The sequence below is a fragment of the Mycteria americana genome, chromosome 18, assembly GCF_035582795.1.
Source record: "Mycteria americana isolate JAX WOST 10 ecotype Jacksonville Zoo and Gardens chromosome 18, USCA_MyAme_1.0, whole genome shotgun sequence".
In the NCBI taxonomy this organism is placed as follows: domain Eukaryota; kingdom Metazoa; phylum Chordata; class Aves; order Ciconiiformes; family Ciconiidae; genus Mycteria; species Mycteria americana.
In genome coordinates this window covers 3,389,524-3,416,074 of record NC_134382.1, presented here as the reverse complement: position 1 = coordinate 3,416,074, position 26,551 = coordinate 3,389,524, and the positions used below count along the sequence as shown (strand labels likewise).

Sequence of the window (26,551 nt, the reverse complement as noted above, 5' to 3'; positions counted from 1 at the left end):
CTTTAAATTTTAATTTGAATTTACTACAGCCTTTAGTCTCTGGGACTCAAATTTTCTCTGTGTTTGGCTGTTGGAGAAGCCCTGGAAGAAATCTCGCCTGCAGAACAAGTGTTATTGTCCTGCCTGTGGTTGGTATAAAGATCGCGATGGTTTATTGCCGCTGTTGAGTGTGTGTTACCTTTGACTTGGGGATTTCAAGCCACGGGTATTGCTAGCTGCTGTGTCAGGCACCTTCTGGAGAGGGTTGTTTGTTCCCAATGATAGCGGGGATGTGCTCGACTGTCCTATTCTTAATTTCAGGAAATTTAGTGTGTGTAATCTTCATGTTTAACAGAAGGAGTGACACCAGCTGTAGCTTTGGAGTGGGAGGATGGGGATGGTCTGTTCTCCGTGCGTTCCCAGCACATGACTGAGCTATAAAGGTCTGTTTTCAGGGCTTCGAAGAGGTGTTGGGTTTTGGTGCAGCCTGCTTTGCCCGCTGCCGATTCCAGCCACTTCCACAGGATGTGAGCGAGTGCTGCTGGAAAAGGCTTCCCACTTTCTGTGTGGGAAACAGAGCTGCGCCTCTGAGGCAAGTTATTTTTCCCTGTGTATGTAGTCATGGCAGGCTTTGTTGTAAAACATTGATTCAGGCTTTGCCCTAACAAATTTTCTTGAGGTTGAACGTAAATAAGCTTCAAGCCCTTGGCTTTTGAAATGCAGCATTGCGTGGGGATGTCTGCGAGGGCTTATAAAAGGTGTTAGAGCCAGAGCTAGGCTGAGACTCAGTACAAATCTAGATAAAAGCCTGTGAAAAGAGGACTCTGGTGGTCCTAATAATGTGCTTGATGGGTGTTTCTCCGGGTAAGAGCTCCTTTCGGAGTGTGTTTTCTGACTGGAGTGGGACCGTCTGCAGTTGGTGACATCCTTGAGAGATGCATCAAGGTATCTGGGCTGTGCTGCCATTAACAGCTAATGCAGCTTTTTGATGTAGTTTAGAAATTCAGGTCAGAATCCCTTTTGAACTTGCTTGTGTCTTAGATTAAAGGACAGCAGGGTGACACATCCACATCGAAAATTGTGGCTTGTGTTGAGCAACGTGCAGAAAACGTGGATCATGCCTTCAGGAGCTTGCTATTTCAAGAGCTGCAAATGTTATCCTAGAGCTTTGGTTAATTCACATTGGACCATGCTGTGGCCTGTAGTCACTTCCCCATTTCTATGGCAATTTTTAAAATATTTATCTTTGCTAGCTGAACACCTACTGAAACATCTCTGACTTAAAATGTTCATTCCCCCCCCCCACTTAATATAGTTCAGGCAACAGTGATTTGCGGCTCCACCATGCTGCATCTCTTCATATGTTTCAGACTCATTTTGAAACACTTGTCTGGCTTATTTTGTTCTGTGCTTGTGCAAGTTTCAGAATAATGCAGGATTTTGAGGGCTTAAAGTAAGTTGGTAGAGCTGCTTGAATTTATTTGAGGCTTCTCATTAGGTTAATATTGATGTGCTGTGGTAACACTGCCTTCTGCCCCTGGTCTTGTCAAACCTCAGATCAGTGGTGACGGCCCTGTTGGCACGTTGAGATGCGTTTAAGGACACCCCAGGTCTCCACAGCAAGTCGCGTTTGGTGAAAAGATGCTTTTATTTGAGTTGGTTGTGAAGGGATGATGTTAGGAGGTGTCCTGCTGCCAGGCTGCCTCGTACTAGAGGTGTAAAAGCAAGGGGCTATCGCTGAATGCTGCAAATCATTACCAAAAATACATTATAACCTTAGCAAAATCCATTTTTTGTGATACACGTTCTGCCTAAGCAGAGCTCCCTGTGAAGCTGCAGAATTATTGCTCTTGTTGTTACTGTACGGTCTGTCCGCAAGTGATGCGTTTCAGCGGGCAAAAGATCATCTCCGGTTTGCTGAGTGATTTCGGGTTTTCGGGATAAAAAGCAGCTCATAAATGTAAAAATCTTGCTGTTAAATTGGGGTGACGGCAGGAAGAAACCATCCATCCCGAAACTTTTTACATCGGGGAATCTGTGATACATATTAATCGTTACGGCTGGCTTTTTATCATGCTGGAGAGCCTGCAGTGATACGAGTGATTTATCTGCACTTTAACAAAGGATCACGAACCCCTTAGGTGCAGTTATCCTCGCAGTGAGCTTCCAGGGGAGGGGGCTGAGCGCCTGTGGGGTATCGAGCCTATTAAAAAAGCATAATTCTGCAAAAGTCAAACATTTTCAGGGAATCTCTGTTTTTTCTTGTCACTGGTATCAGATACACGTCGGATCCTTTTGCCAGCATGTGAAGGCGCCTGCCCAAAACACCTTAAACAAGAAAACCAAATAGCAGCTACTTCTGTACCATTGTTGTTGCATCCATTCTGCAATTATTTAGTTCAATTCCTCCATCAAGCAGCCACCTTTAATCTGTCCTGTTGAATGCGTGCTCTTCCTGCGTTTGTTTTTAGGCTGGCTGTTTTCTTTCCCCGTCGCAACTGCTGCTGGGGACTCCTGCAAACCTCCTGGACCTTCAGGTTTCGGGGCAGCAGCGACCCGTTCTGCAGACACGGACGCGCGTTGCGGCTCGGGAGGGGACACGTGGGACGCTTTAGCTGCTCTGAACCTGACTCTTGGATGCTGTGAAATCCTGGGGTTTCATAATATGTGATAATACGTGGTTTGCCCCGCTCTCGTGCTTGGTACGATGCCAGGCTGTGCTTCTCAGTTAGAAAGGGGTGCCCGATGGGGTGGCAGGAGTGCTCTTGTTTGGGATGTTAACAAAGGGAGATTTTGGGGATCTGCTGGGGAAGCTGAGTTTTTGATTAAGAGGTAGGGATGAATTTGAAACTAGCACAGTTTCCCTGAATTTTTATTTGTTTATTAACATAACATGGATTTGACTTCTATTTTTTTTGTCTTCTCTTTCTTAGTATTTAATACCTAGTATTTTTGAGCCTCACTAAACAACTAGACTTGAGATAGGGCGTGTAGGGTAGAAGGACAACCCTTGCTTTTCTCAGTGGCAACGCATCCCTAACTTGCTGTGCTTTTGCTTCTCCTTCTGCATTCCCTTTTTCATTAGCTGAAAAAAAAATTCCAATAAAAAGGAAGGCAAATTCTCAAAACGGGTGGAAACAGCAGCAAATCCACATCCAGCCTGCTGGGTGGGTCTAGCTCTCATGAAATCTATTTTAAATTGAATTGCTGGGTCGTATTTTCCTGTAGGTGGCTCAGTTGCTTGCGAGGTCTGCTCGGTGGTGGTGCCGGTGCTGTTTGCAACCCCTCACGCCGAGGTGCGTGGGTCTTCCCTGTGGCTTGAGCCCTATGTCTTTGTCCTTTAAAGCCTTAGTGTTGGAGGGGATGCAGAGCAGTCTGTCCTGTTTTATAATAATAGGGTTGCAATCGCCACAACCCTGCGGGCTGTTTTGCACGCTTGTATCGCTGGAGAGGAAAGTATTTATCCTTCTCTTCCCATCTGCTTTACCTGCTGAAGGATTTAAAGCAATCTTCTATTGCTCACTTTAAATGACACCGTTGTTTGCTGGGAGGTGGTTGGGATTTTCCCACAGCAAGATGCTGGTTTATGGGAGAGATGTGTTTAGCAGAAGCTTCAGCGCCGGGAGAACAGCTCTCCCAGTGCTCGCTGCCAACACCATATTGACAGTGAATAAAAGAGACGCTGTCTAGACTGCCAGTCACTGAGCTAACGACTGCTCCGCAGGATTTTGAACGATGAGAAGACACGCTGCCTCAAAGTCAGTCCCGCCTTGAAGCTGCTGTTTTGCCTCTTTGCCGGGCTCTGGCGATGCCCTTCGCCGACACGCGCGTCTCGTGCTCGCGGACCCTTAGGCACCGTTCTTCTCCCATCCGCGTTGCACAGTGCGACAAGGGGGTACGTAGTCTTATATTTGTAGAGATTGACGGGTGTTTCCCCTCCCTAGTTAATACCTTCTGCTAAAAAACTCCAGTGATGACTTCAGGCACATTCTGAATTTACACGCTCGAGCCCTCTGTATGGGTGTCGAGGCAAGCACTTAATCTCTGTGCTTGCTTTTCCTAAATCTTACTCTTTTCTATCACTCTTTTATGTTTTGATTAGCGTATCTTTGTTTCCAGCTCACCCGTCAAAAATAAAACAGAGTTCTTGGTGCTATCTGCATATTCATCTTAACTCGGGAGAGGCAGTGGCCTAATTTCTTCAGCGCAGGTCAGGGAGCCAGAAACCTCCGGTATCGTAATCCCAGTGCTGTCGAGGGCTTGCTTGACCTCGGCTTCTCGGTGCTTTTGTTCCTTTACCTATAAAATGGGGTTAATTACCTCTGTGGCACTTACAAGGCACTGGGACACCTGCTGATGCTGCGCTTTTGTAATGTGTAAAGGCGTTTAAGGTTGAGTTGGGCAGGTACGTGCTACCTGGCCAGAGGGTTTTCTGGCTGAGCATATCCCTATCAATGTAAACTCCTCTTTTTCCACCATTGAGAGAGAGAAAATACTTTCTATATTGTTGCAATAGCTGTTTAGCAAACAGATCTGCCTTTAAATTCTCTTTGGTGTGATCCAGCCCTGCTCCTGGGCAATATTTGCTTGATGGTTAACTCTGTAGTTGGCAGTTTTCATCAAAGGCTTTGCACCGGGAATTACACGAACTAGTTTGGAGGTGGCATACAAATTTATTTGATGTGATTAGAGCAGTGGACATCACAAAAACATGCTTTTAGTGTGTTAGACACGCAATACGTGTTATGGCCGAGCAGCTCATCTGCTAGGAGTTAAGATCGGGAGGAGAGCATCATTTATAGTGCTCATAGGCTGATAATGTCCGTGTCGAGATGGTATTAGATATCTTGGTACACTGCTTGCTAACAAAGATAAAAACATTGCATCAGTGAACTGCTGCAAAGTCAGCAGTCCATCTGAAAGCTGTGGGTATCGATTTAAATTAAACCTTGGCTACCGAGCCTACGCTAATACATGGCTTTTTCCAGTGCATCCTTCTTTTTTTGGCCTGAAAGTCAGTACCCTTGAGCCGTCTTCAAATGAAATGTCTCAGGGCTGCTCCTGACTTATATTTCTTGGTTGGTAGAGGAACGTTGCAGTTTGTGAATGTAGACTGCAAAATAACTTTTCTCTGTTGCAAACATTAAATTCTTCCCCACCTAAGCCAAAGCCAAAGACCACGTCGCGGGGGGGAACCAGAGGCTTGAATGTGAGCGCTTGCACGACAAGTTGCCCCACTGGTAAACCCTGACCTTGGCCTAGCGTTTGCTTAAGTTAGTTTTCCTGAGTGCTAAAATTTCATTCTTCGTTCCCACAGTGAAACATTAAGCCTGAATTTTGCAGCTATGTTGGAAACCTAAATCTTGACTGGTTGTCCTGCTGCTTAAAGCAACAAGAGATTGCCTGATTTACATGGACAACATTGCAGCATGGGTATTAATGCTGATTTTTTAAGTCTCTTGAAGTGCTGGTAGTTTCTGAAGGAAGTTGCGTGGAGCAGTGTGTGTCTGTCTCTGGGCTTTTGCCAGGGCTGGTTTTTTGGAAACAAGGCTTATGCAGTTTGCTTCCTGTCTCACACTAATTCTTTATCCTGTTGCCCCTTTCTGCCTGATTCATTGAAAGGTCTCAAAGATCTTGAGTTCCCCCAAGTTTCACAGGACAGGAAAGGGAGAGGAGAGACCCCACCAAAGGCAAGAAAGCTCCAAATCCTGGAGACCAGAGGAGCTACCTGGGAGGAAGAAGGTCCGACCCCCCCACCGTGCAATTGCAGCAGGCAGCAGCAGCTCACCCGTGAGCGATGCATCGGCAGGAAATGACATTTTGGTGCTTCCCGAGCTGCCTGTTTTGCTGGCTGAGCTGGAGGAGGTGGATGGGATCCAGGGCTTTCCCGGCCAAGGAAGTCGTGCGCCGGGTCGGACTCTGACACTTGCTGCGGGCTGCTTTCCTGCGGCAGTATTTGCTTGACACGTGGGCACCTCGGGGACTGCGGTTTCCTCCATGTGGGCAGCAGTTTAGTGGGAAATGTGCTGGGAGCAGCTGTTTGGATTCATCGGGTTACACTGTGCAAAGAAAAGAGTTTATTTAAAAAAAAAAAAAAAAAAATCCCGACCATACCGAATAAGCATCTAATACAATACAGTCAGTTAAAAAAAATCAGTAATGAAGTCACCCAACATGTTTGGGTACCTCCAAGTTTTGTTAGCAAACCCTTCTCGAAGATATTTCCATGCTTTACATGTAATTATTTTGCCCGAGCAGGTTTTCTGGGCTGTTTGGGCATAGAAATGGGCATTGGGCTGGATGGAAATGTAAATACAGAAGTGATGTTTCCGAGTTGTGTTTTCGGACTTATTTTTCATACAGTCAAAACTAGACTGGTTTTTAGATCAGTAGCATGTGCTTTCCTCGTCATTTAGCTGTAAATTTGCCTTTGTTTGCCTGAAACCTTTATAGAGATTAACCAATTTTAGTGGCTTTGGTAGGTTTAAGAGATGTCTGTAGAAACTAAGGAGTGCGGTGTCATTTCTGCAGGCTGTCCTCAAAATAATTAAATTAACTGCAGCTTTCCAACTGCTGCCCATGAGCTCCAGACCTGCTGCGCTGTCTTAATGAAGGAGGGAGGTGACAATTATTTCCGGGATCTGCTGTCCTGTGTTCGCTTGGCATTATCGAGCCAGGAGTTCTTGCTGATGAACCATCGCAGGCAGGTTTGGATAGGTACCGAAAATCGCATTGGATGTTTTTATCTAGACAGCCGCTGTGCAAACTGTTTATCCTCAGACAGCGTATGTTACAACAGGAGAAGCATCTGCATATTTTCTTGTAAAATCCTCTCTTTTCAAGTCTCAAAGCCTTTTATTTGCTTATTTAGGGATCATTCTTCTTTTCTGGCTAGCATGCAGTTTTGCCTTCATTTTGAAATGAATCATGATTATTTGTTTTGCTAGAAAACGTTCAGGCGAGAATAATTTTAATTAACGGTTTGCGGGGAGACGGTAGAGGGAGTGTGTGAGCCCAAAATATTACTTAATTTACATCCGTACAAAATTTAGGGTGATTTCAGTAGAGGGGATGGATCACAAGAGCAAACCTAGATACAGTCCAGCCGATTACTGCACCCGAGCAGAACAGTTTGCAAAATGAGCCAAATTTGGGTCTAAATTACTAGAATGACCCTTTCTGCGTTTGGAGAATCCCAGCCAGGGTTGATACTCAGACTTGCTAATTTTCGGCTTGGTTGGAGGGATGTAACTTTGTTGAGTGATTACTGAGATTTCAGAGTTGGAGGCATACACATGGAGGCTTGAATTTTTATGAGGGAAACCCAAAGAGCATGGTGCCCTGTGCATAGGTGCCTGGCCCACCCACATCACCTTTTTAACCTAAGGATAAATGTATTTAATGCCCAGTGTGATTAAATTGGGGGCTCATTGGCCAACAGCATGCATGTTACCTCAAGCAGTACCTAAATAAGTAATGTAACAGCTTCTTTTGTGCTGCTAGTGCTTATCAAGCCAGATTTCAACAGGTTTTAAACAACTTAAGCTGGTTTAAGGGTAATAACACCGTCAAAAGAAACTAGAAAGTCTCCAAATCCCATTTGTTATGGATGAATTTTGTGGGGTTTTTGGATGTTGGAGATCTCGGCTTGTTAAGCAGCGTTCTGCAGGGATATCTGGAGATGGTCTTGGTGCCTTCGCTTTTTGGTCTGGTTCTTGATTTGTTGATATTTTATTAAGCTTTTTAGGCCAGTTCTGAGGTTTTGTCCTGTTTATTCCATTAGCAAATTCGAATGACAGATTTTGCTATGTACACCTGAAGTCTGGTGTCATTAGACTCTTCTGTTTCCTGTCATTCTCATGAACGCTAACAATGAATATATAAAATGTGCTGCCTAGGTTTGTATTCCTGTAATGATCCAGAATAAACCTCAAATTTTCTTTCTCATTTTCAGTGCTTTAATTTTGTAGGAATGTAGATTAGGCAGATTAGATGTTTAGGTTGCTGTGCTGTTTGCGCAATAAATCTTGCTGTGTAATGTTATATTACTATTTTTTTTTTTTTCTGAAAGCTTAAAATAAAAATGAGCAGGAATCTGGAATACCTGAGGGTCGACTCATCATCATCGGGGTGGGAGGGATTTCTGGTAACTCTAAACCTTTTTATTAGAATTATATAAATTAAAATTCAGTTGTAGTCGTGCTGTTTCATTACAGTAATGGTGCAGGTTATATGGCACTGTAAAATGAAGTCGCGTAATTTTGAATTTTTCTCTGGAGTCTCTATAAAAATACTGGTTTAACAGGCAAAACGCGGCAGGGAGGTAGTACTGAAAGTTATATATTTGTATTTTCAAACTTGCAGATGGAATTTAGGAAACCTTTATTTTCATGTGTGAAGCTAGGTCTTATATGAAAGAAAAAAACCATAATTTCCTGTTGAAAGGCAGCTAAAGGGAAAAGCTGTGCTTCAAAGAACTTGTAATTGCCTGTTTTGCAGGGATAAGAAGAAACGCATGCTGCAGGTGTCCCCGAGGTCTCGCTCGTTTGTCTGGGCACGATGCTCAATGGCAGCACAGACAGGATATTGCTCATCGCTCGGTTTCCCAGAGGCTTTGTTTTCTTTTTTGACTAAAATCTGCTTTTTTTTCCATTGTTGAATTTGTCTAGCAGTTGATTTTCAAATGTATCAGCTCTAACCAGTGCAAGTTTCGGAGGACTGGAAACATTGTTTTATTTAACGACGTTTATCCCTACCCGGAATCCCATGGCTCCCGCAGACCTTTCGCTCCCTATGCTGTTGCTTTCATAAAATAGTGTGCTTCTACCTAGGAAATAGTGCTTTATTTTTCCTCTTATATCACTAGAAAAGGGCTCGGGGCTTCTGTAAGGCAACTGATAGTAGCAAAAGCCAAACTTGAGGGGGGGAAGCTGCCATTGAAGCCCTTGATGGCACAGCTGCATGAGACAATAAAATACCATGCAAAAATAATCCTTCCCAATACAGATAGGATTTTTTTTCAAGGAAAGCAGCCTCAGACTTATTATTAAATGCGTCCGTCTGATGGAATAGGCTTTTTCTTAAACTGAGTAAGAGAATAAGCCTAAAAGGTCTAAATGTCTCCATAAATGCTACCCTGCCATGCCGATGGGGCTGTTGACAAGCAGAATAAGCAGTTGCAAAGTATGAGGAAGAGTCTGGAGTGAGTTAGAGGCAGTTTCTATCTTCCACCCCTAAATTAATGCCGTAGCTCCTGATTGCCAAGTGCAATTAATTGTTCTGTTCTGCAGAGTCCCTTTCTCTTTCCAGCCGAAGCAGTCATCCAGCCAGGGCTGGGTCCTTTCACACACCTTTATTCGGGTGAGAACATAGCTTCTACGATTATGTTTGGAGAGAGAATTTTTTGTGGCATGTGAAAATGAGCATTCCCTTATGAGTAATGTGCTCTGACTCAGTACTATTACTCGGCCTCTTACTTTCATTCAAGAACTTTCCCTTGGAGGCTTTTTTCCCCTAAAATCTGTTGATTTTTAAAAAAAAAAAAAAAAGTCAAAAACCCTGCGGGTTCAAGCACTTCTTAAAACAGCTGAGAATTGCAGAGAAGAGGAGGTAGTTCAGGATGGGAACCACTGATGCCACCCACACCTGTGAATTGGGGTCCTTGGGACCGGGAGAGATGCCTGCAGGTAGGAAAACCTTCTTGGGTCGAGGGGGGTTTTGCAGGAGCTGGCTGCTGGCTGCCTGGTGTCGCTACCGGGCTTCGAGAAGTGCTTAAACCCGGTGGTTTTTTGCCTGCATTTAATACTTTTCATCTGTTTGTTCCACTGCAGTGGATAATTACTTTAGCAGAATAAATAACAAGCTCTTGAATAATTTCAGGAGGAGAGAGAGGGAAAATTGAAGTGCTCTGAAAGGAGGAAAAGAGTTATAAAATGTTTTGCCAACTGGCAGAGACACAGCTTTTAGGAAGGGCCAGGCAAATTTGATCAGTGCTGGCAGAGCTTTGTTTCAATTGCCCTTCTAGCATTTCTTTACGTGTTATTTTAAGCAGCTGCGATTCCTCCTTGGTAGGGCTTTAGGCTAATTTCTGAACACCGTAAAATGTTTCTGCTGCTGGAATATAAAGGCACTTCTCTGGGACCAGGAGGGTTGTAGGGTGCAAAATATAATATGATGCTTCAAGGGGCTCCTGTTGGCCTTCACAGCGATCGATCCAAGCAGAACGGGGCTCCTGGATCCGTCCCGGCGAGTTAATTGAATTGCATGTACTTTTGGATGAGACGCGACTGCTTAAATCTCTTCGCTGCAGCTTTTTGAGTGCTCGGAGATTAATTTTAACCTGTGTACAAACTGAAGCCCAGCTCACTGCAAGCAGAGAGCGCCTGGAGAGCCAGGATGAGTGAGAAAGCACCTACTGCATCCCCCCTAAATGCAACGGGACAGAAACACTCTGTTCTGCTCTTCAAATAACTAGTAAAAACACTGGCATGAGATTTTCTCCCGGGGATCTGCTGAATAATTGGTAATAGGTGCTGGCTGGGATGCTTTAGCTCTCTCGTACTGCCTGCCTGGGTTTCTTTTTTGTTTGTCGATGTTGGAGCAGGGTTATAGGACAGGGCTTTTGCTGTTTTGCAGTCTGGGGGTGGTTATTCCCAGCCCGCTGTTCCCGTGCCATAAGAGCAAAATCTGCATCCGTGGCAGGTCAAGCTTGAAGGGTTATTTTGACGGCGACTTGCCTTTTGGGAGTTGAGTTTATTGCTAGTCTTGTTTTCCTTAAGAAAAATAAGACAGCGTGGGTGTGAAAACTTGGAGGATGGTTATTTCTTATGCTCAAACGTTTAGAAAACAAGGATCTAGCAAAGTAGATGCATTTGATGCAATATTTATAATATTATTAAGTGGTCTGGTAAGACCAGACAAAACTCAGTGCAGCTTCTCCATCCTCAGATCTGCGCAAGCATGTGCTATTTGAGGCATCGAGGGGTTTCCCTGCTCCTCCTGCCTTTTTAAAATTGGCTTTTCTAACCCCCAAGCTGTTTCACGCCTGTGATTAACTTGCTGTGTTGTGTTTTTCCCAAGCCTGCTCCAGAGGATCGAAACTGGGATTTAATAACTGGGGAAAAAAACCCTTGCTAGCCGGGCGTTCATGCTTGCACTTCTCATCTGACTTCCTCCAGCAGGTTTTGGACATTATTTAAAGGGTAAATAAAAGCTGTTGGGAAACACACATAATCTTTGCTTCTAAACCTTAGTAACACAACAGATGTCTTGTGTGAACCTGTCGAGCCGAGGCTTATGTTCGGCGTTGTCACCCACAGGTGTCCCATTGTACCTGATCTGGATGCAAATGCACTTCTGTTTGGTTTTCTAGCACGATTTTAGGGTGTGAAATGCCTTCTGCTCTGCCTGGGTAGATGTGCTGCTCTGTTTTCCCAAGCCATGAGACAGGGACCGACCCTCCTTCCCCTGACCTCCCTGGCTCGAGCGAAACCACATCCCAAGGTTGGAGTACCGGCAGCCTTTGGCTTCCTGCCATGCTGTGTCAAGATGGAAATCAGCACATACGCTTCACAACGATAGATGCTTTTGCTCGGGAAAGACCCAACCCTCTATTTTTTAATTATTTTTTTTTTTAGTGCAGCTCTGCTTTTTTTTTTTGGTTTTCCATTTCTTATTCTTTGGGAATTTGTGTATTATCTGCTGCGTAATGCAGTTTGCTGGCAGCAGCAGCGCTCGTGTCAAAGCGTTTGAGTTTCAGCCTTTCTCTGTCATAACATTGACTCTAAGAAGGATTTCTGACACAGGAAAACGTGCGGAGCATCTGTTCAGATGATAACTGTACGTTTAATTTTGACGTGGTTTCTGCCGCAGATTGACAGCCCCTAGGATTTTCTGAAGCTGCTTTATCGGGGAACCTGACAAAACTGGAGAGTAATGCTGTCAAACGTAATTTTTCTGAGCATGAATTAGTTGTCATGGCAAGCTTTTCTGCTCCACGTCTCCACCGTCTGCTGTTCCCATGGCTCTTTGGCTTGGTGTGTCCTGGGATGGGAAAACCCTGAGTTTAGCTGGGGAAGATGGTAGAGTTTGCATCGCTGGAAGCTTGTAACAACAGTTTAGTTTATTCCTGGTAGCTAGGTAACTTAAATTCCTTCCAGCCATATTTTCTGCGATATTAAGAGTTTGGTAAAAATAAGATACTATATACTTGTATTTAAGTATGTTGGGCAAAAAGCCGTGTCTTGTCTTCCTTCTTGGGGAGCGGATTCGCTTCCTGGGCTTGCTGCAGGTGGGATTTGTCCCATGGACTGTGTTGATCTGCATCCCATCATCCTGCTCGATCTGGGACCTGGGGATGGCTGGGCAGCCTCTGCCTCGTGGAGTCGAGAGAAACTCACGCTGATGTAAGAGCTGAGAGCTTGCCCTGTTTTGGGTCTTTCATCACAACCTGCTGTGCTAGGAAAAGATAAAGAGGGAATTTGTCATTGCAGTTTCTGGAAAAGAAAGTCCCTGCGTTGTCCTCCTGAGCTGTTATTTTGGTTTGAGCTATCAGTGCATGTGCAATCACAGAGCAGTTGCATCCCTTGGTCTTCACCCAGCGGCTCTGGAAGGGAGAAGTATCGCCGCTCTCCCCAAAACAGGTCAGCTGCTTCCTAGGAAATAGGGTCCAGGGATTTGTTTTGCAGCAACGGGCATGGGTTTAACTGCACACCACGCCAACTGGCCGAATTGGACTCAGCTGCTCGTTAAGATGGATTTATTTCATGATGTATATCTGTCATCAGTATGTTACCTTATACTTAAGATGTTCTGAATAGCTGGAGATACAAAATTTAATATTCCAGCCTTTCAACAGCAGTAAATCCTGTGGGGGTTTTTCTTTCCTCACCTACTGTCAGTAAGAACTGTGTGCAAGTATTTAATAAAAGAAAAGGAAAAAGGGGGGGTGTTAAGGGAGAACGGGACAGGGATTCTTTCCCCCCTGCGTGCTGGTAAGAAGTTGCTTGGGGTAAAGCAGGCTTGCTGGCAAAACTGGTTTCACGGGGGAGGAGGGGCTGCAAAGCTGTCGCTTCGATCCTGTCTCGCCTTGGGTTGCTCTCAGTTCGGTGGGGATCCCTTTCCCCATCGCTGCCTGGCCCTCTGGTGCAAACCAGCCAGGGCCACCAGTGCGGCAGCGTGATGCCTTCTCGTGCCTGGCGAGGGAGCAAGGGTTTGAGCGCCTGTAATTCCTCCAGCGGGTTTATTTTTTTGCTCTCTCTGGTACCGTCTGTAGGCGATGGTAGGGCTGAGAGCAGTGAGGGATGAAGTGGCCTGGGAAAATTCTGCACCGATGGAAAACGGCTTGTTCCTAAACCACGTGCAGCCTGCTTCAAAGCTTTGCAGAAACCACGTCCTCGACTTGGAGTTTGCAGGGGTAGAGCTTGATAACCTTTCGTGTAACGTGCGCAGCTTGCAGATGCATTTCTGATGCTATTAATTTTCTTTATGACCTTACTGTTGTCTTTTTTTTCTCCTCTCGTGAAGCTGTGAAGTGGAATGCCATGGCCAGTTCCTCGGACAGTGAAGATGATGGTTTCATGGCCGTGGATCCAGAAGACACTGTGGTCGAAGGAACGATGGAGCAAGACGATGAGCCGCATGCTGAGCTGGAGGTCGAGGAGACCAGGCATAACAGATCAATGTTGGAGCTCCCAGAAGAGGTTTTGGAATATATCCTCTCCTTCCTTTCACCCTATCAGGAGCACAAAACTGCTGCCCTTGTCTGCAAACAGTGGTATCGACTAATCAAAGGTACAACAGCTGTAGTGAGAGTGCATTTTTTTGATTGTGGGAACACAGATTCACATCCCAGCTGCTCTTTGCTTTGCTGTAGCCTCGCCTGTTGTTTTCCCCTCAAACTGAGAAATTCAGCTTCTGCAAAATGACAGAAAAATAGCTGCAGCCGTCGGGTCACTTGCTTTGCTGAAGGTATTGCTAATAATGACGCAGAATTGAGCTCCTCCACCTCTTTTGTAGTTTAAAAGAGTGAAACCCCAAAACCCCCATGACAGAGCAGCTCACTTAAGTTGCTTTTGAATGCTCCGTGTGCGCTGCTGACGTGCAGCGCTGTTGACCTTGCATTCAGGCTTCCTCTCCACCACACAGCAGCTCCCGTTGCCGGTGTCCCATGTCTAATGTGGCTGTAATTGTGCTTCGTTTGCGTCTTGCTCAGTAATTAACATTCCCAAAGCTTATGCTTTCGGCTCGAAATAAAACCGTGTCTGGTTCTTACCGCTCTGCTGAAGATAAGTGGTATATAAAATCTACATTAATATGGATCTACATATTCAGACTTCCTGAAAGAGTAGCCCTGAGATACAGATAGTTCACTTTGCCTCCGTGCAGCATTAATTCTGAAGCCTTATGGGGATATTTTAATGCTAGATACATATGATATGACTAATAGGTAGGTAAAGTTTGGACAAGCAAAAAAAGGATACAAGCAAAGCTATCTGCTTCAGTATTTTTTGAATACATTGGATGATTTGTTATGTTTCCATTGGGGACATGCGTTTTGATTGCAAGCTTCATTAAAAAACAGGCAGTTTAAGAGGAGACCACAGTTAAATCTGTAGGAAATGAGGCACGCTGCTGCACGAGGGTAATTTGTTTCTTCTGGAACATGCAGAGCGGGTGTCAGGTGTGAAACGCCTTTGGCGGGCGTGTGGGGTGATGTCTAATTTGTGGACTTCTCTGCAGATGTGAAAGCATTGCTCAGATTCCAGGCATTTTCTGCCTTGCCCAGAGTTTAACAGGCTGGAGGTTAAAAAAACACACCTACTTCAGAAGCAAGCATTGCACAAAATTACTCTTTTTGCATAATTTTGGGTCAGCAGCAGCCCGCAACCTGTTGAAAGGCTTTTCAAGTGTCTGCAGCCCTTGAGTCGCTGCTTGGGTGTACTTTCTCACACATGCTTGTTCCTGGAGTGGCCTTAAGAGATGCAAAGGATGCAGCTGGAATGAACAAGCACCTGGTGATTCACCCCAAAAGAGACTGTGGGAAACATCCCTGGAGCGGAGGGAAGGGATGAGCGGCCCGAGGCGCAACATGGTGTTGGAGTGAGTTGTCCGAGTCTGAAGTCTCAGGGGATGAGTGGTGCTGGGCAGCTGTGCCATTTTTGTGGCAATTACAGCAAAAAAAGGGAGTGTAATTGCTAACCTGCTTGCCACAAAGCAGAGAGGTCAGTTGAGGTAAACACTTGATTTGTTTTCTTCTGGTTAATTTTTCCTGTTTGTCAGGATACATCTGCTATGAAATCCTATAGTTCGGATTACATTTCCCGCGTGACTCTCGGGGACCAGCTGCTTGAGGACCCTGAGCTTCATTTTTTTTTTTTTAAAACTTCCGGCTTTATATCCCGGAGTGTGATTTCTTGCTGGAGGTGTTCCTGGCACGGGGCTTTCAGTAAGGAAATCCTTGGGAAAAAATCTTGGCAGGTTGTGGCATCCTCAGTGTGAGGGCTGCCATAGCATAGTGGATGCCACCAAGCGTGTGCTGAGCTGCTGCAGTCATAAATCTTCACCAGACCCTTGTTCTTTCCACAGAGAGCAGTCTCTGGCCCCCCTCGGCACAAACCGACACACATGTACTCCGTACACAGAATTAATTGCAGCTCTGGGGCTGGCCTGCTCTGCAGAGGAGCTTGTTGTCAGCTAAATCCGCTCCCTTGCACAGCTAAGAAGGGATATTTTCACCGAAGACACGCTGACTTTTATCACCAATGTCTCCTCTCGTATTTATTTTAGATTCCTGTGCAGTAGCTGTGTGCACACTCTTAAAAAGTCATTATTGCATGTTATTTGTCCTCAAAGGTCCATTAAAGGAAGGGCAGCTGCTCCTCTGGGGGTGTGATTAGGGGACAGCAGGCTTGCGTTGCAGCAGAGAAGGCTAAAAAACAGCTCTGCGAAGGCATCGCCCGTGCTTACCTTTCACAAAGCTTTGCTTTACCAAGCTCAAGCTGACAGATATCGGAAGTGTAGTGAATCTGTTCAGTGAACGTTGCTGATTTTCCACATTTGCAGAGTCCCTGTTCTTTATTCTCTTTAATCCTCTGAATTTCCACCAGCGTATTTATAATCTAAATACAGGAGTTCTTTATAATTGCTGTCATGCTGCTTGTGCAACTGTGCAGGCATGGTTTGTTCCTAACATGCCCCAATTTTGCTGACATCTTGTTTTTCCCTAGGTGTGGCCCATCAGTGTTATCACGGCTTTATCAAAGCAGTGCAAGAAGGAAATATTCAGTGGGAGAGTCGCACTTACCCCTACCCTGGAACCCCCATCACGCAACGCTTCTCGCACAGTAAGTAGCTGCTGGGAAAAGCTCTGCTCGCCCCTCTTCAGCTCTGATTTGCAACGGAAAGCTGTAACGAGGGGTTTGCATGGTGTCACTTGGAATCTAGCAGTGCCGCACGTGCCTGTCGCTGCGGCAGTTTCAACCCGTCGGTGTAACACACAGCTCTGCCAACACAAGCACTTTGCACAAGAGTAGGGATTCAGTAGCTGCTTGTCGTGGTTATTGGCTCATTGCTCCTAGGAAACGTTAATGGAGCTGGGGTGGGATTTTTGCTTTCTGGTTTTGCAAATTTTACACGCAGGCTTCTTTCCGCAGTTCCTCTTCGAGTCTGAGCTTTGTGTCCCTGTCAATAGAAACCTCACTTAGCCACTAGACTCAAGTCATTACCATCAAAGCCAATGAGTTTGCATACCCGCAGTGCTCAGGGATGTACGCTGGCTGCTTTTACAGTAGGTCATCTTCTACATCTGTGAGTAATACAATTGGAGGAGGCTGAGTGTGGCTTGCTTCAAAATAAAACACAGAGCTGCATGTGAGAAGCGTTGAGGCAAGCGTATTTACTGATAGAAGTAAGCGATTCAGTCAACAACGCCGCTTAACGTATGGGTGAGTTTTTGCCCTGCTTCCAAGTTTCTGGAAGAGAACAGAAAAAGCATTCCTGCTGAGGGAAAGATACTGAAATAAAACTTGTTATTTGTACTGCAACAGCATTGAGCTGCCTCAGCCTGCTCTGCCAGGCGACGTAGTCAAATATGACAAAAATTCAGTCCTTGTGGCTTCGTCGCTGGGTCTGAGCCCTCCAGGAGGTGGTTCTTCCAGGGAGCCAATTTCATTTTTCTAAAGGTAAATAAACATGGTGTAAGCGGTGCCATTCCAAGAGCAAGCAGGCATAAAATTTTCATATTCCCAAGTAATAATTTATGAAGCAACCGATGCACAGCCTCCTGCTAAGACAAGTCCAGGAGAGACTGCAGGAAGCTCTGGTGAAGTCATTGTGCTTTTCAAAGATTTCCTTGTCCTCCTAAAGAATAAAAAAGGCACCACAGTTTATAGCTTGTTTTTAAGCAACCATGCTAATGAAGTGATTACTAATGACTTGCAGATTTGCATGTGTTTTCCCCTCAATATTTGCAGCCTTTTTGCAACTGGTGAGCTTTAAGGCTAGCTAGAAATTACCTGAAAAAGGGTCAAATATTGCACGAAAGACCACTGTGTGCTCTTTAATTTCTGCTGCCCACCGGGGGCTTCCTCTGAGCGTGCTGCCGATATACTTGATCCAAAATGAGTTGTCTTACTAAAGCCACTGCCGTTGGAGCATGTAATCTCTATTAGCCTTGCTATTTGACAGTGTCCTGGCTCTGGTCAGCCCTCGGTCGCTACAGAAGCGTTATTAATGTACTTTATGTGCAGAAAGCTAATCTGGATTAATTTATTTGCTGACTTAAACTGATTTTTTTTTAAGCAGTTCTCCAGATCTGTGGTATCTGCTTTCCCTACAATAGTGTTGCGTGTTTGTGGGTGGATTCCAATATTAAACTGAAGCTACAAATCATTAAAAGCGAAAATTCAACCTGAATCTGTAAAACTGACCTACGATACTAAGATGTGGTGAGCCGAGGCGAAGTAAGAACAGGAGGTTTGGGGAGGTGGGGAGTGAGGGAGGACTCACAAACCCCTTTTTTTAGGGGTGAGCGATTTGCCAGGTTTTGTGGGAAGATGTCATCTACCAGGCACAAGTCATTTGAAGTCAACAGGCAACGGTAGCTGGCATCAAAGAAGTGGCTAGGGCTATCTCTTTTCCAGCATTTATTAGAAATATCCCAGAAGTGCTTATGTGGAGCATAAAAGGACGAGCGAAAGAATTTTAAATAGAGGTCACTATGTCTTCTGTCAATTCTGAAGGGAGTAATAGAAAAACTGTTTGATAAGGAATAATTAGTGGAAGTTACTGTTGTCTCATGGGGAGGGAGTATTTGGCAAGGTCTTTGATCATATGACAACTGATAACAAACTTTATGGATGAGCTGTAGGTTTTCTAAAGGATTTGATTGAAGCTGCAGAACATCATACAATATCAATAATGCTGGTTTTTAGATGTAAACTTACAGGCTTACTGGAAGAAATACTTCATGCATAGGTTTTTGAGCTGAACAACAGGTACAATGTTTGCAGTAGCCATCTAATTCTTTTTTAGCCCTAACATACGAACCTACGAATATCATAGCAGGGCAATGACTCATGTGGTTAAATAACTGGCCGCAATCAGAAAGTGATGTCAGAAGGCGCAGGAATGCAGAAACAGAAAAGCAGCAGAGGAATGCTGACCGTTGTGCCAGAAATATTGATCCTTTGATGGAAGAGTGACTAATTTTAAATACTGATTATTTTTTTTCCATGCAGTCTGGGGAGCATGGCACCAACATGATGACTAATTAAAGCAATTTCGTGGGTTTACCCTGAGAGGCAAGGGAGAGGTAGAAGCTGGAATGTTGTTTGTTTTACAGGATGGGCTGCTTTTCTACCGGAGCTACGGCTCTTCAAATCACCCAGCTTTGCTCAATATATGGCTCCCTTTTGGCTGCACTGAGTCCCTGGACTGCAAGGCGCAGGACAATAGTGTTCTAGAGAACAGGGGGATAGATGTGGGATTTCTTTTTTATTTTTTTTTTTCCCCCCTGAAGACATGGAGGCAGTTGCAGAGCTGAGTTTTCTGAGATCTGGAGCATTTTTATCGTGCCACAACTTGCGGCGTAGTTGGTGTAAACATCTGTGCCAGCCAGCAGGACCGGGCGCTTTCATCTGCAGCCCTACCTCCTCGGCGCCGCCATCCTCCTGGCTCTCGTGCCAAGCACGGTTGGGCGCGGAGAGGTTACCTCCAAAACCCAGCCCCGCGTTGGAGGAAGCGGTGCCAGCAGCTCAACGTACGGCGCTTGCAGCATCGGCTTGGCAGGGTCCTCCTGGGAGCGCCGACGCCAAGGGCTGTCAACCTTTAGCTGCAAAGCTGCGGTGCTGTTTTCAGCTGAGGGCCGCGCAGCAATGGGATTTCAATAGCCAAGCTGACTTTTTTCCACTCTCTCTGATGGGGAATACGACCTTTGAACTTGGATAGGTTACTTTATTTGATGTACTCGAAGTTTAAAAAGTCAATGCCCTTTAATTATTGCAAAGGGCATGTATTTGCATTCAGTTTTCCCTTCCCAGTTGATCTTTATTTCGGTTATCTTGCGCTCCGGGTGAAAGTCTCTGATGCTTTGTTAGGCAGCACAGAGGGGAAACAGGACTGGGTTCAAAACAAGCTGGCTTTGTGGTCTGTTTGGGTATCAGTGTCTTCAAACATCAGAAATATTTATTCTTTTAATTTCCAGTTACAAAGATATACCATCTCTACAATACTAAAACTCTGGGACACACTGAATTTTACCAGGACTTAAGTGTTTAAAAAAAACCCAACAACCTGAAAATCCATCCAGTGGTCTCCAGCTGCTTGTCCACCCAAAAAAGAACTAAAGGCACCAGGGACTCGCACCCCCCTCCCCTGATTTTTATTCTACACCTTTGCAAGGCTGGTATAAACTGGAGTTTTCACTTGTGCTTTTTTTCCCCCTTCTAATTTTTTTTCCCCCTTCTAATTTTTTTTTTTCCCCAAACTGATCTGTCTTCCTCTGCTTCAGAAGCTTTAAATGGCTTGCTAAGAAGAAGTAGGAAAGCACAGTTTAAATTATTTTGGTCTAGGATTAAAATACATGCCGTGTGGACGTCATGGTGCCTGTCTGGCTGGCCTGGTTTTTAAATCCAAATAGAGGAGAAGAATGCTGCCACCTCCCCTCAAAAATAATAAATGAGCTGTGCTGTTGTGTGAAAGCCGTGCTTGCCAAGGGTTTGGCGTGGGGAGGAGGCAGTAGGCTCTCAACCTGTCATGGGTTAGGTGGTGATTAGATTTCTAAGGCAACTAAGCCTTTCAAGAAAGGTTAAGTAGAAAAAACGCAGCATTGCTTTGCACCAGGTTTTAATTGCACGTACTTAGGGTGCAAAGCGCTGGCTGGTGCCTTCCTGAGTGGAGGTGACATTGCAGCTTACAAGGGGTCTTACTGTGTAAAAATGATATAGAGTCGAATCTGAAGGAGTAGGTAAAGCTATAAAAATGCTCTTAATCATTATTTCTTCCTCGATCCCATCCCGGGTAAATCCACTACACCACTATTTATATATCCTCCACCCCAGAGAGAGCTCCGGAGCGATGTGCTGTGGCGTGTAGGTGTGTATTACACAGTTAGCAAGACGTGGGTTGAGACGAAGACAGTTCAGTTGCACGTAAGGACGTCGTGTGGATGCACGCGGGGGAGAGCTGGGTGGTCTCACCCTACGAGCACATCCATGTCTCCAGCTCCCCCGGTCCTGCTGTGTGGTCAGCGAAGCGCCCTGGACTTGTCACTAAAAGCCAAGGGCACGAGGGCTGCTGGCTTTTTCAATCGGGGATCTGCATGACAAGCCCCAGGTCAGACAATGGGACCTTCGGCAAAGGCCACCGGGTGTCATCGCATCCCCCGCTGAGCCACGGTATTGTCTGCGGGCGCTTGAATGTGCCGGTTTACGGCGTTGCGATTCATTCAGAGCGGCGAGATTAATATCGCTGGCGTATGTATGGGTGGGCTGCGTTAAAGAGCTCTTTCATGCTGGAAATACATACCTCCAGCCTGCAAAATTAGGGCTACGGGGCTGGATCACTGGAAACCAGAGACGTGCTTGAACTGGTCTAGAGCGAAGCTGGAAACAGGGACGACTTCTCGTGGGGATTTGCTCTGAATCGTTTTCTCTTGCTACCAAAAGTAGGTTATCAGCCCTTCACTCCAGATGCTCCTTTTTCAGGTGTTTTTTCCTTCTTGCTACAGTTTCAAAAAGAAAAAAGCCTTTATATCTGTACGAGCTCCGGAGTAGTCCCATGTCCTGTCAGGTCTATTTTTATTTTTTAACTGGTGAGCAGCTGTCTATAACGTGATGGAGAGAGAGGGAAGGAACGGTGCAACTCGCACCCCTGCCATGCATCTACCTCCGCTTTAGCTTCAGTACAGAATAAATATTGGTGCTTTTTATCAAAGCCGCTGTACTTGCGTGCTAATCCTTCATTTTGTCGCTTCCCTTGTGCTGCTTATTTATGACGGCATGTGGTCCTCAACCTGGAGATGCTCCGCAGAGGGGCTCCTGCATAATCACAAGTGCTTCTCACCTCAGTCTCGGACCCAGGGCCAGATGCTGCCCTGCACTGTGGGCTGCCCGCCTGAACTTTGACTTTTCCTCTTGCTTTTCGTGTTGGGCAATATATCGCTTGTCATCGTGAGGGCAGTGACTCCTGCTCCCTCTGAGCCCTGGCTGGTACCCTTCAGTGTTCCCAGAGCATAAAACACTGCAGCTTTCTACTATGCACTGGCACATGTGTGCGTGGATATGATTTATTGTGGTTTTTCCCCTCACTAGGCTTGATAATAAATGCTCAAGGCATCGCTGGGGAGGCCTTCCTCATGTTGAAAGGGTTGATATTAGATTCTTATGACTTTTTTTGAGGTCAATTGTGTATGAAATTGGGCTCTACAGAGAGATGCTTTGGTTCTGGGTGGGATTTGGGCAGCGAGTCCTCTTTTGAGATGAGTGCCAGTGCTCCCCTGGCTGGTACGAAGAGACTGCACACAGGATTCAGTGTTTTGGGACATCCATATGTGTGCTGCATCCATATTCCTGGTGTCTGGAGACCATAAAATATGTCCAGGGAGATGCAGTAATGAACAGAGCAACACCCCAACAGACAGATCGAGGCTTCAGAAACAAGCTTGCCCTTCCTGCCAAACACACTGTACACTTTTTTTATCAAAGCTCTGGAGAAAGAAAGGGAAGAATTTTACAGAAAACCCAATAATTGAGATTTTTTTTCAGGCTGTGTCAGGTCAAGGGAGGATTGAATTTCAAACATGTTGCCGTCGTGTGCAGGTCAGTGGAGCAGACAGCACCCGACCGATTGGAGGGTGTGGATGCAGAAGAACCGGCTGCCCCATCACCCAGACCAGGAGCTGAAGTTGCCTTCGCTCCTCGATCCTTGGCTTGCAAGCTTAGGAGCTGGTGTGAGTTTATCTGTTAAAGCTGCTGCCGAAGGATGAGCTTGCTCTTCCAGTGTTGCCATCAGGCGCTCATCCCACTTCTCATGAGTTAGGCAAGACATGGAAGGGATGCCGCTGCCTTGCGGGGATCCCGAGAAGGTGAAAGGCGAGGGGTTGTCGTACGAAGTCAACAGGGCTAGTTGCGTTTGAGGAGGGAAATGCAGAAATTGGGAAATCCTCTTTGTAATTGCAGGAGTTTTAACTTTCTGAACACGTTTGAATCTTGCTCATCCTCCAAGGCAGATAAGCCGAGCAAGTCCTCTCTGCTCTGTCTTATGTTTAATTTACTTCTTGTCAGAGATGCCTGGGTACCATGGGATGCTAACTGCTAAATGCAGATGCTTGCATGGTTTTTTTGCTGCGGAGTTTGGTTTGGGGCCAAAAGCTCTTTATTTCCCTGGGTATCTTTGAGGGGTTGTCAAGCGTCATGTTCCCTCCCTGTTCCCCTTCTCACTGCCTAATCTTTTCCCCTAAGATGCGAAGGGGATGCTCGCATAAGGTCCGTGTGTTTCCGTGGTGCTTTTCTGTGATGAGATAGGATGAAATACTGTCAGCTTTGGAAAAAGAGAATAAGCGACAAGGTCTAGGTACACAGGCCAGTTTCTTAGTCTAATTTGGTGACCCTATAAACCATAGGAGCTAGCTTAGAGAAGGTAAGTGTGCTGAGTGCGTTAATCATAGCTAATCTAATTAACTACAAGCTTCTAAGGCAGCTTCCTTTGCACTTTCAGGAGCAGCTTTGCTTGAGGGGATAATAGTCTCAGAAGGTTCTTGCTGGAGGTTTACACTGGTCAGGGATACCCCTAAGCTGGCCCATGGTTTTATTGAAGTCGGGGCAGCCTGTCTGCTTTTCTCTCATCTGAAACCCAGGGGGGGGAAAGAAAATGATCTTTTTTTCACCCAAAAACGTGAAGGTCAGAGAACTGGCCAATCTGTGTGTTTGCTTTTTTCCCCAGGTGCGTGTTACTATGACGCTAACCAGTCGATGTACGTGTTCGGTGGCTGCACGCAGAGCAGTTGTAATGCCGCCTTCAACGACCTCTGGAGACTCGACCTGAATAGCAAGGAGTGGATCCGGCCCCTGGCATCAGGTGAGAGGTGGCAGATGTGCAACTCCCCACCACTTTATCAAAATATCAAAACTTACGTCGTCCCCAGGGCTGGCTGGTCTGATTCTGTATTTCCCTGCTTTTTATCATTATCTGACTGATTTTCAGGTTATATCATGTTTTTTTGGGTTTGTTTGGGTTTTTTTTATTTGCTGCAGACCATGCGTATCCTCCTGCCTGCAGCACTGCGCTGGGTTGTTTCTCTTTCTCTGGAGTAGCTGCTCGGTGCTGGTTTGTGCCATGCAGGATGAGTGACGCTTACCTGCGGCCACGAGAGCCTGTGTTGATAAGAGTTGTTGTCCCAAAGCTGAGATTTTATTTTTTTTTTTTTAGTAACTTCAGTAGCTGCCACTTCAGGTATTTTGAGGAGTGGAGGAGACATGCCCATGCGGGCTACCCACAGCAACCGGGAGAGTGTGGGAAAACAGGTACATTCCTGCAGTCCCCACGCTCTGAGCAGGGCAGGAAAACGCCACAAATTATTTCCCACACTGTTTTTTGTACTCAAAATGTCACCCACGGCACGCTTGTTTTCCTTGTATTTCTGAATTTGACTAAAATAACTTTGACAAAAGCAGAAGAATTGGGGGAAGCTCTTGGAGGGGGCGGGTAGTCAGTATTAAGCTAGCCATTTCAGCAAAAGCTTTACATTTAGCAAAGAACAGGAAGAAAAAAAGGAGCTCAGCATCCACCAAGCACTCCTTGCTGACTTGTCTGCTTGGGTGCAGACTCCCTCTGACCCTGCTTCATGTGCTCTAAGTGTTGTGGATTACTCAGTTGTTGTTTAAAGTGGTATTTTCTTGTCTGACACTTTTTTCCCTTATATGAAGTCCTCCAAAATCCAAATGTTTCTGCATACTGGTGTTATCTGGGAATTGTCGGATGTCACTTTGAAACGTTAACGCGTAACTTGGTGCTTGGTGACTGCTCGCTGGATATCAGTCTACACAACTCAATATTTTGATTTGATTTTTGCATCTGCACATCCACTGTATGACGCCTACAGGTGAGAATTAAGCCGTCATGGGCTTAGAATGGAGGAAGAAAACAAACTACAGCCTTACATGTATGTGGAAACCAGCTCTTGCTCTTCCTCCTCGCCTGCCGTAGTGCTCTCCCTCGGCTCAGGGGTGGAGAAGAGGCCGTGGGTAGCATAAACAGGATACTGGGCGATGCAGACCTCTGCTCTGACCCAGGACATCTATCCTTGCAGCCCAGCAAGTTCTTCCGTCAGATTGAATGCGGGGCACGACTCGCAGTCGCGTTAACAAGTCCAGCCGCCGGCACCCAGCTCTGCTCAGTCACTCTCTTGGTATTTCGCAAAGTCAAATTCCCACTGCGTTACTAACAAATAACACTTTTAAAAGAACGAGTCCTGTGGGAATATGTGTCAGAGTTAAGTCCCATGGGAAGATCCCCCGAGGAAATATTTCTGCATGCTGTCATGAGCACATGTAGCAAGATGGGATCGCAACTGAAACTTCAGGCAGTCTCACCGAACAGAGAGCGCTCTTGTTCCTCCGTCTTCAGAGGAGATGAGTCACCCTGCACTTGTGCCGGTGGTGGTTTCTTACACATAGCTGCTTTTTTTTTTTCCCCGGTGCCCTTAACCAGAGGGCTGGCACCCGCTGCCTGGGAAAGAATAGTGACTGGAGGGGGCAAAAGCAGAGAGCTTTGAAACTTGGGAGTCAGATGTAAATAAGGCAGGAGGGATTTTTTCAAAAGAAGAGCTGACATTGATTGATTAACGCTTGATGTATGTGCAGGCTAATTGCTCGTGGAGGTTGAGGAGGAGCTCCCACACCTGGCCCTACGGACTCCATAGGGTAGGTCTTGCTCCAGAGTAAGACGGTGGCTTTTCCATAAGGCCGGTTCTAGCTCAGAGAGGTTTGATCGTGCTCTACTTGTGCCCTCGTTAAGCAGGGGCATCTTGTCTAATGAGACCTGGGTAGGGCTGCCTAAAGGGAGTGGGAACGTGGTGCCAGGGCCATGCTAAATGCCTTGGACACAGCTCAGGTGAGCTGAAACAGCTTCATCCCATCCCCTCTCTGAAGGGCTTTTCCAGGAGAAAACACCCTTTTTTGTTGTTGTTTGTTCCTACCTGTGTTCATTTGGGTTTTCTTACTTGCAGGCATTAGATGACATCAGAGCTGGATAATTCATCTCCAGCCTGAGCTACTGCACTTCATCTAGGAGTAAATATTTAGCCTTCAAAGAAATAATTGGCCCGTGTTTCTTTAGTCTCGGAGACAGAGGAGGGAGATAATTGCTTCCAAAAACCCTAATTTTTGAGGTTTCAAAGTATTTTTTTGCTTAGATCTAAAACAATGGCATTGACTTTCTACTTATTAGGCTGGAGCAGAACAAGAGAGTTAATGCCTAGCTTTTATGTAGCACTTCTTACTGGTGGGGCTTAATGCTCTACAAAGGAGGGTAAGGCAGCAGGATCTCTATTTTAGGAACGTGAACAGGAATGCCTCTAAACTCTTCTCCCTCAAGCTCTTCTGGCCACTTTGGAGATATTTTCCACCTCCTTCACTCCCACATATGAGTCTTGCTGGAGCAGGAGGGGAGTGATAATTAACGGCCTGTATTATGTGGGAAGCCTGCAGTGTTATCCCGGGGTAGGTGGTCCCTGGGAGGCAGGTGCCTTTCTCCATGTGTTGGGGATGCTTTCTTTGCCTTTATTTGCATAATTAATCTGGGCACTACTTTGACTTTTAGCCTATCTGCACAAAGGAGAACCTGATGGAGGACTGGAGGTGGTTTACGCTGGAGTCTGTTTATCCAGCTAGAGGCAAGGGTTAGTCTCGACTCCTCTGTAACTCAAGCTGCAGCACGCTGCTCTTGCAGCGAGGGCACAGGCGGGATGACTTTGGCAGCGATAGTCCTCTGGTGCTCCCCAGAAATGAACTCTCGTGCGGCTGAAAGAGCCAGGAAAGAAACCAAAACCCATTTGAAATGGAGACTCCCAGGACTT

The 26,551-nt window shown here is 45.8% G+C and overlaps 1 protein-coding gene across 1 annotated transcript in view; it reads left to right on the top strand.

The window, feature by feature from the left end:
• FBXO42 (F-box protein 42) overlaps window positions 1-26,551 on the top strand; it is a 50,331-nt gene that overhangs the window by 2,207 nt on the left and 21,573 nt on the right. The window contains exons 2-4 of the mRNA XM_075520268.1: window positions 13,504-13,770; window positions 16,206-16,322; window positions 23,419-23,553. Coding sequence (XP_075376383.1) covers window positions 13,521-13,770; window positions 16,206-16,322; window positions 23,419-23,553 — 502 coding nt within the window. The 5' untranslated portion in view covers window positions 13,504-13,520. The remainder of the gene's footprint in view (window positions 1-13,503; window positions 13,771-16,205; window positions 16,323-23,418; window positions 23,554-26,551) is intronic.